Below are 16153 nucleotides of genomic sequence, written 5' to 3'. Positions count from 1 at the left end.
TTCCCAATGTTCATGCTCCCAGTTCCCTCACCCTGAGGTGCGGCCAGAGACACCCACAGGGGCTGTGTGTCCCCAGACAGCATCTCTTTCTCCTGTGACAGGACGACCCCACAGTGACACTCCCGTGCTACCCAAACCTAGGCTGTTTCCCTGGGACAGGCTGAAATGGCTTGACCACCGCCCACAAATGGTCCTCACATTCCTCGACGTGCTCTAAGGGGCAGTTCCAGGAGTCATGTGGAGCAGAGGAGGTCGGGGGCCGGTGCACCCCCCACGGCGGGACCCTCACCCCGACCTGAGTGCCCACAGGGCAGCATCTCCGCTGAGATGACTGTGTTACAAGTTTCCAAGCTCAGTGCTCACGTCCAAGAGGAGGTGGCAGGGGGAAGGTTTCCTGCCAAGGACTCAGGAAAAGCACCCAAACTGGGTGGGCGTCCCTGGCGGGGAGCCTCCCCCACCAAGGGGCACAGGGCGGACGGCACTTGGCCTGGGGTCCCCCTGCAGAGGACTGTCTGAGGCAATGCACTCCTCAGCACCGACGCCCCAGGCGCGGCTCCGAGCCCAGGTCGCCGAACACACGACTCTCCGGGCGGTCCTTTGGGGAAGGGCTGGGCCACAGGGGTCAGGGATTACCTGAGTGTTCCAGATGTGCACACACTTGTCAAAGGAGCCGCTGGCCAGGTATTTCCCGTCGGGGCTAAAAGCTACACTATAGACTGGTTCCTGGTGTTTGGTGAGCGTATGGATGCAAACGCCCCGCTCCACGTCCCACAGCCGAACCGTGGAGTCAAACGAAGCACTGGGGAGACGGGAACGGAAAGTCAGCAGGACACGCGCAGGTCCCCCGCCATCTCCCTCGATGCCTCACAGACACCGTGGGTGGGTGTTCCTCCCAGCCTTCCCGTTTTGGGAGACAGTAAGTACACCCAGACTCTTCTAAAACGTGACGCGGCTATGCTGAAAACCAAGCCGCAGTCACAAAACAAAGCTTTTCTTTTTGTGGTGCCATTAATTAGGGAAACAAATTGATCCTCACACTCACTGGTTTCTGCATTTTTCTGAGATACGAATGAGAAACACTTTTGCATTCACTACATTTTCTAAAATGCTCCTACAACTTAAAACACCACCTCTATCGCTGCCAACTAAAATAATGCTTGGGAAAATAGCAAACTGAGTGAATGAGCATTTTAATCCCCTGGGAATTAAAGTTCAATTGCATCTAAATATACAATCACTCTCCTGGGAGTTGCAAATTTTAGTTATTTCCAAATGTAAGAGCACAGTACACACCACAAAGCTGCTTTCTCTGGCACTGTGGTTCAAAAACACCTTCCAAGTCATCAAAAAACCCACAAATGCCTACAGTGTGTCCCATGTCCTAGACATTTAGGTGGATTTTAGGACAACTACATGAAATAAAGAGTACTGGTCTTTGTGTTTTTCTGGATCAGCGTCTCAGCTGAAGCAGGAATTCCCTTCGGTGTTATTCTAAGAGAGGGCCTTGCGTCGGACGCTCTGAGCCAAGAGTCCTTGCTGCCCGGCGAGGCCGCCCCCTCCCCCACCGGGGCTGTGCGGCCAAGCCGGAGCTATGTGCGAGGACCCTGCCACCTGCCACCCCCTCCCCGGTCCTGTTCTCTGCATCCACACAGAGCAACCCCACTGCTGTTTCCTGGCAGGGAAACATTCCCCCAAGTCGCACCTTTCCCAGGCTCAACAAGCACCCACATTTTATTGGACCCTGGTCTCCAGACCCCTAGGTATCCTGGTATTCAGTCTCAGAATCTCTTTGGCTTGTTTTTCTAAATGTTCTTATTAAGATACGGTACTGAGAGTGCAACTGTGTATCCTGAATGGGGCCCGATGAGCACTGGGACCCGACAGTTCTGGGGACCGCAGTCTGAGTGATGTGGTCTTGGGGAGGCCACTGTGGTCACTTAAAACCGCTCTTCCCAATCCCGGCCTCTGACTGACCAGCTGCCCCACACCCTCCAGTGCTGGTGTCTCGGGGGCTCACTACACACATGGGTAGGTCAGACCTGGCTGGGGCTGGGGGGGCCCCACCACTGCTCAGAATTCTGACCACCTGCGGGCAGCTCCGAGTCGAACCCAAGAAACCAAGCCCAGGGTCCAGGCTGCACTGCTTCCTCTCCCTGTTGCAACAAACACCTTCACCGAAGCCGAGTGCTGGGACCCGAGTGACACGGCCGATTGCTCCTGCCTGCCTCGTGGTTAAGACCACCCTTACCTCGAGTCAGGCGTCACGGGACAACCCACAGCTTGTGGGCCCTTCCAAGGGTGCGGTACCTCTCCACTGGGTTTGGAAGGGTGTAAACACATTTGCAAGACACCTGAGCAAAGTTTTCTGTTCTCTTTGGATGTGAGTGACTTGCTGGCTCAGCCGCAGTGAGCAAGGCTGCTTTCAGGGAGTGAGACTGGGCTAAGGGCCGTCTTCCACTTACCTTGCTAGCATGATGTTGCAGTTTGGGTTGCTGGTGGCTGGCCCGGTGGGACTCCACTTTATGGTATAGATCTCTTTGCTGTGAGCTTGAAGGTCGTGGACACACGTATCCTGTTTCATACTCCAGATCTAGAATGTGTCGGGAACAATGTGAGCAAAGGCTGTTTCTCCAGCCGGCGGTAGTTCCACATCACTCCCTCCGTGAGCCCTCACTAGTGTCTGGCCCTTGGGAAGCTCACGGCACCGTGAGGTGTGCAGCTGACTAACTGGCAGGTGCTGCTGAACACTGGGGGCGCCCGTGAGGAAGACCACGGGAGGGAAAGGACTCAGCAGGACCCTCCACGGCTCAGCTGGAGTTCCCTGCATGACAGCAACATCGAGTGTGCAACAGGGAAAGTGACAGAGGCGGGGAGAGTGCTCACACGGAACCACCAGCTGCAGACCCAGGGAACGTCAGGCCAGCACTGAGTACAGGGGCAGTCCAGGATCAGACGGCTTACCTTTAATGTCATGTCATCAGAGCAGGACGCTAGCAACATTCCAGAAGGATCCCATTTGATGGCATTGACTTCATTCTGAAAGAGAGCACAGGGTTTTAAAAAGAAATAAGGGCCCGGGAGCAGTAACACAGCCTTCCAGCAGGGGGCAGGCACGCACTGTCCTCTGCAGAAAGCCGACCTGCATTTGCCCTGGACGCCAAGGAACACAGGCAGACCTGTGCGTACTCGCCTCTTCCTCAGTCCGTGTTCCTCACCTCCACAAAACGCACAGCCATGTGCCCACCCGACCAGCCACCCGCGTCCCCAGTTCTCAAAGGAAAAGAATCACAACTAGGAAGGAGGCCAACTGAATTGACATGGTAAGGGCAGCACAGAAAACCAGGAAGACCACGGTCACTGTAATACTGACTTGGAAAGTCATCTTCCTACACACTTTTAATACCACGGCTCCCCCGTCCGTCTAGGCTTCTCTTTTGGTCCTGAGGCGAGGGGAGGAAGCGCACAGAGACAAGGTGTCCAATGGCCAGAGCGGTAACCCAGGCCCAAGGCGACGTGACCTAAACCCACAAACGCAGACCAGCAGAGGTGTACGTACAAGGGAAGTCAGATGAGATGCTGTTAGGGATTCACAGGGAGGAGGAACCATCCTGCGGGGCTGGAATCCTGAGCAAACAGCCAAGGAAACAACGGTGCCGCTCAGTGCCCATGGAAAGTTCTAGCAGGCAGGTGCTGTGTGCAGCAGGGTGGAAAGGAAGGAGGCTGCAGGAGCCTTCCAGTTCTGGGGGTCAGGGGATCCCGAGGCTGAATCCTGGAGGCTGGAGGACAACGGTCCCCAGAGGTGAGGGAGAGGGGACACAGGTAGTTAGGAAGGAGCTCCCTGCAGCAGAGTGAGGCGGGGAGGGCGTGCCCGGCAAGGTGAGCAGGGACAGGCGGCGGGGGCTCGGCCCCTATTCCCAGCAGGGGACTGTGGAGCCCCCTCCAGTCCCCGCGTGCCTGCTGACCCGGCCTAACAATGAACTCATTTCAGGCTCGTAATTCATTTCCCAGTTAGCCTCACACCCTCAGTGCTCTGGCGTGGAGGGTAAACCGCATGGTCTCGCTGCTCGCTGAGGACACCGTGGTCTGAAGGCTGCGAAACGGGAGGGACGGGGCTGCGCCTGTGTTCCATGTGGCACCAGTGGGGGTGGCCCAGGAAGAAGGGAGGGACTGGAGCTTAAAGCACAAGGAGCAGGCCCGGGGTGAGCCGGGGGAGGGTGAGCAGGGCGGACCGCAGTGTGTGCACACAGGAGAGTGGAGGCAGGACAGGCCCCACACGAAGCCAGAGTCTGGTGAGAGGTGTGACCCAGGGGCAGGCTCACGCAGGACAACGGCTGCTCGGGCGGCTCTGACCGTAACCGATGAGAGCGGAACTTGAGGGTGGGTCCCCACGGGCCTGGGAATGGGGGCCGGTCCCCGTTGACTGTCCCCGGGCAGAACCCGAGGGTAGGTCCCTGAGGGCCTGGGAATAGGGGCCGGTCCCCGTTGACTGTCCCCGGGCAGAACCTGAGTGTGGGTCCCCGCGGGCCTGGGAATGGGGGCCGGTCCCCGTTGACTGTCCCCGGGCAGAACCTGAGGGTAGGTCCCTGAGGGCCTGGGAATGGGGGCCGGTCCCCGCTGACTGTCCCAGGGCAGAACCTGAAGGTGAGTCCCCGCGGGCCTGGGAATAGGGGCCGGTCCCTGCTGACTGTCCCCGGACAGAACCTGAGGGTGGGTCCCCGCGGGACTGGGAATGGGGGCCGGTCCCCACTGTCCCTGGACTAATCACCTTCAGCTCTCCAGGGGGAAAAGCACTCCTTCCTGAGAGTGGACTTTCCTCTCCCTCCCTCCCTCCCTCTGCCCTCCAAGCCACAATTCCCAGAAAGCATCCAGGAACAGCTCATAGGGCCTCGGGAGGAAGGAGGCTCTCTTCATTTAGCGCCTGTCTTGTGCGGAATGATGGCTTCAGTCAGACCCGGCTGAAGAGCCCAGTGGTGTGACTGCAATCAAGTCCCAGTGGGGCAGCTGAAGAGCCACAAGACCTCCTCTTAAGAGATCGGGGAGTCTTGAATTAGAGAACAAATAAGTTTAGCTCAGAAAAGTAAAGAGAAGGATCAGGTGGGGCCATAATGAGGTGTTAAGAGAACAACAGGTCCCTGTGCTCTGAAAGAGCCTTCTTATGGAAGCAGGTACCTACAGGGACAGAAGCTGCAAAAAAGTGGGTACTAAGGAAAAAGGCAAGTGCCAAAGACAATGTGATTGATGTCAGTGAAGTTAGGGGCAAGGGATGCTGTGAGAGTCAAAGGTAGGGGAGCATCGCAGGTGTGAGGTGCTCAAAGCCAGCACGTCTTCCAGGTGGGCTGAGTAGGGGCGTGGACACTAGAGAGATTTGCTGGGAAAAGGCTGTGAAGAGCCTCATGTGTTATGCTCAAGAATTTGATGATCTATCCAAAGAGAACAAACACTAATTTGAAAAGACACATGCACCCCAATGCTTACAGCAGCACTATTTACAACACCCAAGATATGGAACCAACCTAAGTGCCCACTGACAGATGACTGGCTAAAGAAGATGTGGTATGTTTATACAATGGAATACTACTCAGCCATAAAAAAGAATGAAACAATACCATTTGCAGCAGCATGGATAGACCTAAAGATGACCATACTAAGTGAAGTCAGACATAGACAAATACCACACGACATCACTTATATGTGGAATCTAACAAAGACAACAGACTAGTGAATGTAACAAAATAGAAGCAGACTCACAGATACAGAGAACAGACTAGTGGTGACCAGTGGGGAGAGAGATGGGGGAGGGGCAAGAGAAGGGGAGGGGATTAAGAGGTACAAACTACCACGTATAAAGCAAACAAGCTATGAGGATACATCGTACAGCACCAGGAATATAGCCAGTATTTAATGATAACTATAAATGAAGTATAACCTTGAAAAGGTATGAATCACTATGTTGTACATCTAAAACTTATATAACACTGTACATCAAGTATACCTCAATGAAAAATTAATTAAAAAAAAGAATTCAACAAGAAGTCAGCTGGCGTCTGAGCTTCTTGGATTGAATGTTGATGTTTTCCACCAAATTTAGGAAAGTTTGGCTATCACTATTTCAAATTTTTGTTTCATTCTTTTTTCTTCTCTCTCCACTGCACATATACGGTAGAGTGCTTCATATTGTCCTACAGGTCATTAAGCTTCCAACCATTTGTTCAATCTTGTATCAATTCTTCACACACATTATACTTCTTAGTTCTGAGATTTCTATTTGACTGTTTAAGAACATAATTTTCCTTTCTCTGCTGCCATTCTGCATCTATCCACTCATTATGAGCAGGCTCTCCTTTATATCCTCAAACAATTTTATAAAAGCCCCTTTAAAGTCTTTCCTGCAAAACCCAACATCTACCTCATCTCAGGTCATTTTCTCCCCCTACCGCCTGTCCAGTTGGATAACTGGGTTAAGCCAACCACCTGAGAGCTGCAACAGCCTACAGAGCAAAGGGCTGCAGAACTGGTCTTCAGTCACAGTATCTTCTAATCCTAGGCACAGAGTACCCGGCTCCCACCTCCCAGCACATTCTCATGAACGTGAGCCCCAAAATCCGAACTTGCACTTACTGTGTGTCCTTGGAAGGTTTTGACTGGGCGGTCACAGCCAAGTCTGCAGACGTGAATACACATGTCTGTGCTACAGGAGGCAAAGGTAGTGTTGTTCTGCCAGTCGACATCGAGAGCAGGGGCTGTGAAGCAGAAAAGGGAGCGGGGGTGGGGGGGCGACATCTGCATTTACCATTGGTGCACAGAGGCCAGCTGACTGAGAAGTTAACAGCACAGTCAAGACATCTCATCTACTGATGTGATAAAAACACAGCCTCCAGCCTTCACAGACCTGTCCTATACGTTTGACGGGACGACCAGACACCTCCAGAGAGAGACCCTGAGACACTTCACGTGCCCTGGGCACACAGTCTCGCGCTCCCCTGGCACAGGGCAGACACGGCAGGGGAGAGGCACGCTGCCTGCCCTGCCCCTGTACCATGCTGCTCCGGGGAGCACCACTGCGGTGGGCTGACTACACTTGTTTTAGGTACGCAGGAGAGAAAGGAGAGGAAAACGACTCCACATCCTGTGTGTAAGACATCCCCACTGAAAAAATCTCCCACAACACGTGAATGCATCCACCGACTGCTGGGTGCTTACAGTTGACAAGAAGCACCCCCGCCTTTAGGGGACACAGGTGGCCTTGTGATGAACACTGTCTCTGCCTCCATTTCTCAGGGGCTAGTGGCTCCAAGACCTCTGCTGAGGGTTTGGGAGACAGGGACAACCCTTTTCCTTTCTCCCAAACTCCCAGGAGACCACGCTGCATCCTTGTCCTCTCCAGACACCTGGCTGCTTGTAGGGAAAGAAAGGGTTCCCCATCAGCTGTCAAGCCCTAACCTTGTCTCCGTGTGTTTCTTCAAGGAAGTCAGCACTGGATTGGGAGAACCTCACTTAGGATGTGCTAAGTCGTGTTGCCCCTTCTCATCCTGGGTCTTTAAACAAGAAGTGCGTGCCTGCACACGCGTCCGCCTCCCACCACTGCAGGGACAGACCCTGTTAGCTTCCACGGCCCGCTGCCCCGTCCCCACAGAGGTTGTGGGTTGGGGGGTCTGGCCCAGAGGCAGCACTGGCTTCTTCAACAACCCAAGGCACTTCTTCTTGTTTCATCTCCACAGCCCACGGTTCCCGCCACATTCCCCACGTGTGTCCAGTGGAACCAAGGAACCGGGTCCCGGGAGCCAGGGAGCCAAGCCCGCAGCTGCTCTTGTGTACAACACTGGACGAGCCAAGTCATGAACTCCGTGGCCAGCCTCTGCCTTCGTGTATGCAGTTCGCACACCTGCAAGAGCGACAACCTGGAGGGGACAGTGACCAGCACCTGGCCGTAAAAACTATCTTCTGCTGAAGCTTTGTAATCTGAATAGCGGACGCTGTGTGCTCAGGTGGCTGGCCCCATTCTGAGTCCATCCTGCTGCTGAGACCCAGGACCTCCAACCCCCAAACGTGAGCTCACCATTCAGTGTGAGTGAGCGACATGTAATGGGGCTAAGTTAACCCTGGGCGGGGTGGGGTGGGGTGGGGTGTGTGTCTGTGTGCCCTCCCTGCCTACACGGCCAGTGAGGTTCAAGAGTCAGCAACCATTCCGAGCATAGCCAAACTTTACTTTGCTCTTAAAAAAAAAATAAACTTTTAATTGTGAAATGCTTACAGAATCACAGGAAGCTGTAAAGATATTACAGAGGCCCCACACGTACCCTCCACCCAGCGGCTGCAGTTTCTGGCCCCGCAGTACAACACGCAAGCCCGGAAGCTGCTTGGGTGGGACGTGCGTGCAGTGGCTGTGCCACCCGTGTGCTCACATGGGCAGATCTGTGTAACTACCTCCAAAGCCAAGATCCAGAACCGGGTTCCACCACCTCCAAGACCTCCCGTGTGCCACTTTACCATCACACCACCTCTTCCTTGAACAACCGCTCCTAAACCCTGGCTCCACTGATCTGTTCTTCATATCTAAAATTCTGGCGGGGGGAGGGGTGTAGCTCAGGGGTAGAGGGCATGCTTAGCATGCATTCAATCCCCACGACCTCCATTAACCGCTTCCCCCCTCAAATTACATCATTTCCAGAATGTTATAGAAATGGCCTTTTCTCACGAAGCAGACGGCCCTCTCAATGATCTACAGATAATCTGCTCCTTCTCACTGCTGAGTGCTGTTCCACCACTAGCTCTGCGCTAACGCCTCCAGGAATTGAGGTGCAACCAACAGGCCGGCATGGGGAACACCTAATGGGCAATTTCTCTGATCAACCCCACGAGTGCTAAGGAAAGGTGCCCCTCTCGCAGTCTGCATCTCACCCGGAAACACAGCACCCTTCCTTTTTTCCATCTTGAACAATCCTCAGGACACCACTTCACACTTGTAAGAAAGAGCACATGACACACGAACTTCCTGACCCAGTGATGGGACACGGTACCTTGCGGGTTAGCTACAGGGGAGGAGCTCTCTCAGTGCAGAAGAAAACGTGACTGTGGCGTGGAAGGCCCTCCTCTGGACCTTGGGAACGCTCTGGGGAATACTATATTCTGTCAAAAGACTTATAATTAATTCTGAAGATAAAACTGTTAGAGGAACCTTACGGATGGTTATCTGGGGCACATTAACTCTGAAAAATAGAAGCCAGAGCTTTCTGTGTTACAGGCACTCCCCTCATTGCGTGGGTCAGCACATCTGACGTTCTGGGCTCTGACCCTGCCACTGCATCCTTTGTGACAACAAAGGTAGAATGGTCTTGGCATTTACGGCAAATGCAATGGGCAGGCAGACCCACTTGCTCTGCTTTGTACAGTCGACAGTGTAGCTGCATGGCGTGGAGACGACACAATCAAAACACACAGGCTGGGTCTCCAGGGGCTGGGGAAGTGGGGATGGAGGGGGACTTCCTACGGGTGAAGGGTGACACGTATGTTCTGGAACTGGACAGTGGGGACAGTTGTGCACAATGTGAATGCTGGTGTATTCTGCCCACCCCGAACACACACACGCACACGCACAGATGTTGGGGTGCCAAGGTGGCAGCGTATGTTCTATAATATCTCAAGCAACTGGCACATCATCCATGCTTTCAGAGAGCAGTACCCACAACAACTCCCCGCAGCCCCCACAGGTGTGTCTGGCGTGGTCCCCAAGCTCGGAGGACAGCGTGGAAGAGACGGGCTGCCTCTCCAGAGCAGCAGGCTGTAAGCCGGCACCTCCCGGGTCTGCCCGGGTCAGAAGGACCGTGTGGAGCAACAGACGCTGGTGCCCGTGTGTTTGTCACAGTCCTGTCAAGGCCTCATTGGGCTCTCCCTCACAGTCTGCTCCCTGCAGGACCTGCATCCCCCACTCAGAGTGCTCCCTGGGCTCCGAGGTGGGCTGCACTGCCTGGGCCGTCCTCGGGGCCAGCCCTCCCTCAGTTCAGACACCCCCCGGCAGCGGGAAGTGCCCGTCAGGGAAGAGCCTCTGACCCCCTCCTCAACATCACCCCAGAGACGCCTGACCCAGCAGTAACGTGCACCCCGTCTGCTTGGTAACTCCCTCTAAGCGGGGCAGGCGCCTCCTGTGGACCAAAGAGGCGTCCATTCCCCTCTGTCCACTTGAAGCCAGTTTCTTCCTGTCAGTCTCTGAACTCTGGGGTGCTTTCTCTCTTTGAAGTCCAGAGGTCACATCTAACGATCGGATTGAATCAGGGGTTGGGAATCGGGGAACCCGGACTGTCTCGACCGTGGGCTCCGTGGGGCCTGGTGCGCCCCAACACAGGGAGACGTGGTTCGGTCGAGAGCAGTGGAGCAAAGGCCCCCGCAGGCCTGACACTGCTCGCCACAGGAAGGCCTGGGGGCGAGGCTGGCCTTGGCTGGAGTCTGGGAATTCGGATTTCCAGAGGGGTCCTAGCATCTTGTAACTAGTAACGACGGCTTCTGTGCCTTAACTGTCTGTGCAGACAACATCCGTGGTTGACGCTGAACCCTCACGCTCCTCCCGGCAGTCTGGAATGTGGGTGCATGCCGGGCATGGGGGCCTATGGGGCCTCACTGGTAGACAATCCTTCACGCATGTCACCACAGTTGGCTTCTGGGGGGATCCGGCACATCCTCTGTGACCCCACCAGGAGGGAACCCTGAAAGCTCTGGATTCACCCTCGTGCCTTCTCCCCCTGCTGATTTTGCTTTGCATTCTTTCGCTGTAATAAATCTGAGCTGTGAATTTGACCGCATGCAGAGTCCTGGGGGTCCTCCCAGTGAATCGCTGAGGCTTGGTATGGTCTCAGGGACTCCCACCCAACACAGCGTCCTTGAGGGCAGCAGCTGAAAGGAGCCCACGCTGGTTCTGGACTTGGTTCACTGGGTGCTTATAAACGTCTGAGCCTTCGAGAGTTGAGGGCACCAGGATGTCACAGATCTCAAGAGCAATGCTTCCCACGAGACGAGTTTCCTCCCTGCCAGTTGGATTCCGTGATGCCTTCCTCCAAGCATTCATGAGCACTTTAAGGGACATTTCCTAGGACTCTGAATGATTTTTTAATTACGAAAAATTTATAAAAATACTCACCGGAATGAAATGGAAACTGCTGTTTGGCCTCTCCTGTGTGGGCATCCCAAATTATCGTTGTCTGTGCTCCGCATAAAAAAAAAGAAAAAGAAAGAGAAAAAAAAAAGTTAGTAATCAGTCTTCTCACAAAGGTTTCTCTAGAAAAATTTATCAGAGAAGAGCAGGCAGTGGGCCCCTCTTCCTTTTAAACCAGCACTGTCCAAAAAACAGCACGTGAGCCACACAGGAAATTTAGAACTGTATAGTAGCCACACTAAAAAAAGAGAAAAAAAACTAGTAGAGCTAACTTTAACAATCCAGTTAATTTCACTTCAACACAGCCCGAATACTATCATTCTAACATGAAATCAGCATATACACGTCAGTGAGATAGTTCGCACTCCCTTCTTCATCCATGCCTTTGGAATCCAGGGTGTGCTTTACGCTTAACCATCTGGACGGTGGTCACATTTAAGAACTTAGCCACACGCGCTGGTGGTTCCTCCCCCAGACGCAGCAGCTGGAACTGATACTCGGAAAACCACCAGTTTTGTTGGGAACTCTCCCTTATCCCCACACATGAAAAGCTTTTGCAGAAACTGTAACAATGCATATCCAAACACCTTTCTGGCACTTTTCCAAATGAAAAGCTGCACGAACAGGTATTTCTGAAAATTCCTCTGACCATCACTCCATGAACTAGGGACACTAGACATAGCAGAGCAACTGGGTTACTGATAGAAGAAACTGGCTTCAAGTGGACAGAAGGGAGTAGACACCTCTTTCATCTGGCACTGAATTATCAGACTGTACATAAGGAGAAAAAAAATGATGTCTACGCTGGAAAACGAAGTGAATCATGAATGCTTGATGCTGGGAGACACTCAGGCAAACAGCCAAAGGCAGCTCAATGAATACCACTGGAATTACGTCTTAATCGAGTGGAATTTTCAACTGAATCGGAACCCTGACACCTCCCTGTCGATGACACTTACTGAAGGTTTTCTTTTAAAAAGAACTGGTTATATTTTGTATCAACTGCAGAAATTTTCAGAGGAAATACTCAGAGCAGTGAGGATCTGTGAAACTTGGTTCTCTAAGTCTGGGGTCAGCTCTAGACCAATTAACAATTTTTTGTTTGTTTGATGGGGTAGAACTCTTTCCTTAATGGAGCCATTTGCCAACAATCTAGCACAGAAGAGAACATATAAACCTTTTCACGATTCCAATACAATTTCATACACTACACTGACAACTTGTTCAGTTTGTTGATGTTTCAGGTTAAACACACGCTGGACAAAAGAAAATATTAATTACACAAAAGTTTCAAGGATCCGAAATACCCTTTAGCCACACTGGGTTAAGCACATACTGAAGGTCAAAGCCAGCATCCCTAAGTTACATTTCCTCCCTGAGAAAATGTTCCTTTCGAGAACATTATTATTCCTGCCATGGTTGACTAATTACAGCAGGGAGTGTCTGACCCAAAGCTACCAGAATTCTAAATGAACATTTTCACCAACCACCCAGTTCACCACCTGGTAGACTCGAATGATAATCAGGTAGAAAACGCAACATGAATATAAAAAGTAGCCCTGGGGCAGGAAGGAGCTCAGGCCGCGAAGGACTCCCCGGAGTCTTGTGGAAGTTCAAGGGCGGCAGGGACCGGCGCCCAGGGCCCGAGTTCCCAGCCCACCCGGCTCTCTACCATGTGTCCCAGGCAAGTCAGTGACGCTCTCTGGGGCTCCACATTCCCCTCCGTGAAAAAGGATGGACCTGCCCCCTATCTTGGGAGCATCGACTGGGCCAACGCATGTGGGAGTGATCGCTCGCACGGACGTTTAGTAACTCCATCAGCAGTGCTGACGACCGGCCACATAGAAGACAAAGTTGTGTGTGTGTGCAATATCTGAGTTGTAACATCTCTGGGAAAATTCAACACTGGACCCACGAGAACATGTGGTGCGTCGACCCAGCAGCTCGGCTTTTGTATGTCAGGTGTTAGGCTGCCAAGTTGGAAAGCAGGGTTTGTTGGCATAAATGAGAGGAAGAGAAAGAAACAAGGAGTAATTCAGTGCCCCGGTGGGTTACACTACTTAACTGTGGGGGCAACCAGCTTTCTCTGTCAAGGGCCAGGCAGCAGATATTTTAGGCTCCAACGGCCATACGGTGTCTGTCACCACTAGTCCACGCTGTTGTTGAAATGTGAAAGCTGCCATGGACAGTTCTGAACAAGTGGGTGTGTCTGTGTGCCAATAAAACTTTATTTACAAAAACAAGCCATGGGCTAGTTTTGACCTATAGACCATGGTTTGTCAAATCCAACTATGACTTTTCCAAGACTGTGTCAATGTTTACAGGTCTTGTCTACTATTTTATATGCATGTTTAGAACTTGAATGAACAGACGGTGGCAATTTAATAAGGTTTTCAATTTATACTGAAGTGATTACGAAAATGTAAAACCTTCTGGACATCAAATCGAAGTATTCAGGCATGGTTTCTAGTTGTAGAGACATAAACTGATGTGAGAACTTATTTTTCCTTCTTCATTTCTTGATAATATTTATTTTCCAAAGCAATGACTTAAGACTTAAGAATTCCTATTGAGCATTAAGGGTGGCACAACCATTCATGCAATATTCTTTGGGGGTCACGATTCCTGTCTCTTGGCAGCCGAGGAAACATAAACTGGGACAGGGTGAGACGTGCTGGATTAATTGCTCAGAGCCAGGATGCTATCTACCCCTCCTGAGGTCATCTTGTGCTCTGTCACCCCATAACGGCTTCTAGATGCATCTGGGTGTTGGTTGACAGCCACCCGGGACTTTGCGTCATCACATCCACCAGGCAGCCCCACCAGGAGCAAAGCAGACTGGACATCTGCTCTGCAGGCCATTGTGGGCAGGACCACTTGCATATGTGTCTACCCGCTCCTGCTCTCAGGGAAGCCTGCCGTCTACAGTGGGAAGCAACCAGTTATCAAACTAGGAAACAGAAGCCTGGTGAGAGGAGACGGTGTGTGTTCTCAAAATCACTCGGCAGGGGAAAGTTTACAACCCATGCAGGTGGGCTTCTTCAAACCCTGGATAAATGCAGCTTGGGGATTTCTTCTATCACTGAACTAAACCTCAAAATAAAGGAGGGGGGGAAAGGTTTACGTGTCAGTCTGCAGACCAGTCCACGGCACATTAAGAGATGATGTGTTACAAGTGAACAGTCAGATCAAAACCACAGAAACAAACAAAACCTACACAGGTCCTTCTGATTCCTTAAGGGAAGGCAGAATTCTCAGAATTCAAAGAAACCCTGATGTTATCTGAGATTAAACACAAGTAAACATCTACAGACCGCAGAGACGTATTTTAAGCAAACACTCACTTTGTCTACGCCGGCACTCAAAATGTAATTCCCCTTCTTGTTCCATTTCAAGGCGAAGATGGGGCCTTTATGTTGGCCTAAGGTGCTGGCCAGGTTACCTGCATGTGAAAAACAAAACACGGCAGCATGCTGACGTCCAAGTCTGCCCATGGGATGATGGCACAGCAAAGCACCTCTTCTCCGACCCCAACATGGGGAAGGCAGGACTTACCGTCTTCCGTCCATATTCTTGCAAAACCATCATATGACCCTGTAGCCAACAGTGTCCCGTCACTCTGTGGGCCAGAGAGAAACAGCAACAGGCACAGCTCAGTGGGGGCAGACCTGAAAAGGGGAGCATCTCCCAGCATCCCAGGGCTAGAGCAGCCTGATGTCAGTAACCAGCTCCCAGTTAAGACACTCACCAGTCACGGGGGACTACTTTAGCTCACACGGCTCTTCAACTAAAATGTAAGACAGAACAGGCTCCCCAGTAGTCCCATCAAGAAGACAAGGGGGCGGGGAAAACATGGGACCACCACTCACCACTGATGACACCCAAAAACACACTGCACAAAAAGTCTTGTGAGACTTTTGGAGACTCGAGTGAGCTTTTAAAAACATTTACAAATAGTTAAGAGTGGCACTGGTGATGAAGTGACAGGATGTGCAGAAATATGACAGAGAGCAAGAGAGAAGTTCAAAGAAGCTGAAATGCCGAGTGTCTCACACACAGACACCGGTGCTGAGGTGTCCAGGTGGAAGGTCATCTTCCCTTGGCCCCACGGCACATGACGTCAGCAGAGCAGCCTCTCCGGGTGACATCCGCAGACCCACCCTGGAAACCAGCTGCTGTCTGCCCAACGCCCACAGCCTGCTAAGGAGCCCAGAGCCCTGGGGGTGGCACAGGCCTGCCCCTTCCCTGCATCTGCCTGCCCGGCTCAACTCCCCCATGCAGCCCTCGCCGAGGCCGCTGGTGGATTTTACTGATGTGAACTGAAGCGTCTGGGTGGCGGCAGAGGCTTACGTTCCAGTCCAGCGAGGTCACGTCTTTATTGCTGGGGACGTCGTGGCCCCCTTCCCGTATACAGTGCCTCAGCACGAGCTGGGTGGAGCCCCCGGTGCTGTTTTCATTCAGGTTCCATATCCTCGCTGTCGAATCTCCGGATCTGCACAAGGAACACACACAGCGATCAGCCTCCGTGTCCAGTGCGAACAAAGCCCTCTGCTCCCCGCCGTCTGGCTACACCAGGCATCCTGGGCATGAGGCCCTTGGTCTTTGTAACACCGCTCACTCCCTGCGGGTTTCCCCTCCTGATGGAAGTTTAGTAATGCTGAATGTCCCTGCATTGCTCCCCACCCCACTGAGAAAACGGCTGGGACTGAAGACTCTTCCTCAGCCTGGGGTACCCAGAGTGCCCCAAGCCTTGGTCCACACACACTGGGGAGACGGCACACACAGCAGGAAGGGAGTGCATGTCCCAAGAGTCAGAACGCAGACGCCCAGACCCTGGGGCACGCCCTGCCTGACATCCTTACCCGGACGCCAGGAGATCACTGACAGGGTTCCAGGCACAAATGAACACCTCAGACTCATGTCCCCGAAGGACTGTGGCTTTGTTGGGTGGAATCTCCACGTCTCCGTCTATTTCCATTGGTTTCGAATGATTATCTGTTGTGGGAAATG

General features: G+C 52.6%; 2 protein-coding genes across 5 annotated transcripts in view; one reads left to right on the top strand and one right to left on the bottom strand.

The window, feature by feature from the left end:
- Window positions 1-8046, top strand: part of GPR143 (G protein-coupled receptor 143) — a 44252-nt gene extending 36206 nt beyond the window's left edge. The window contains exon 9 of the mRNA XM_072956031.1: window positions 7719-8046. Within this exon, the coding sequence (XP_072812132.1) occupies window positions 7719-7948 (230 nt within the window). The 3' untranslated portion in view covers window positions 7949-8046. The remainder of the gene's footprint in view (window positions 1-7718) is intronic.
- TBL1X (transducin beta like 1 X-linked) overlaps window positions 1-16153 on the bottom strand; it is a 196322-nt gene that overhangs the window by 2355 nt on the left and 177814 nt on the right. For all 4 annotated transcript variants that reach the window (XM_072956027.1, XM_072956029.1, XM_072956028.1 and 1 more), the window contains 9 exons: window positions 16006-16138; window positions 15494-15635; window positions 14699-14762; window positions 14488-14585; window positions 11129-11189; window positions 6619-6740; window positions 2962-3036; window positions 2463-2590; window positions 634-799 (listed from right to left, as the gene is read on the bottom strand). In XM_072956027.1, coding sequence (XP_072812128.1) covers window positions 634-799; window positions 2463-2590; window positions 2962-3036; window positions 6619-6740; window positions 11129-11189; window positions 14488-14585; window positions 14699-14762; window positions 15494-15635; window positions 16006-16138 — 989 coding nt within the window. The remainder of the gene's footprint in view (window positions 1-633; window positions 800-2462; window positions 2591-2961; window positions 3037-6618; window positions 6741-11128; window positions 11190-14487; window positions 14586-14698; window positions 14763-15493; window positions 15636-16005; window positions 16139-16153) is intronic.

The sequence above is a fragment of the Vicugna pacos genome, chromosome X, assembly GCF_048564905.1.
Source record: "Vicugna pacos chromosome X, VicPac4, whole genome shotgun sequence".
Lineage (NCBI taxonomy): Eukaryota > Metazoa > Chordata > Mammalia > Artiodactyla > Camelidae > Vicugna > Vicugna pacos.
The sequence above is the reverse complement of the archived record's forward strand: the minus strand, read 5'-3'. Positions and strand labels throughout refer to the sequence as shown.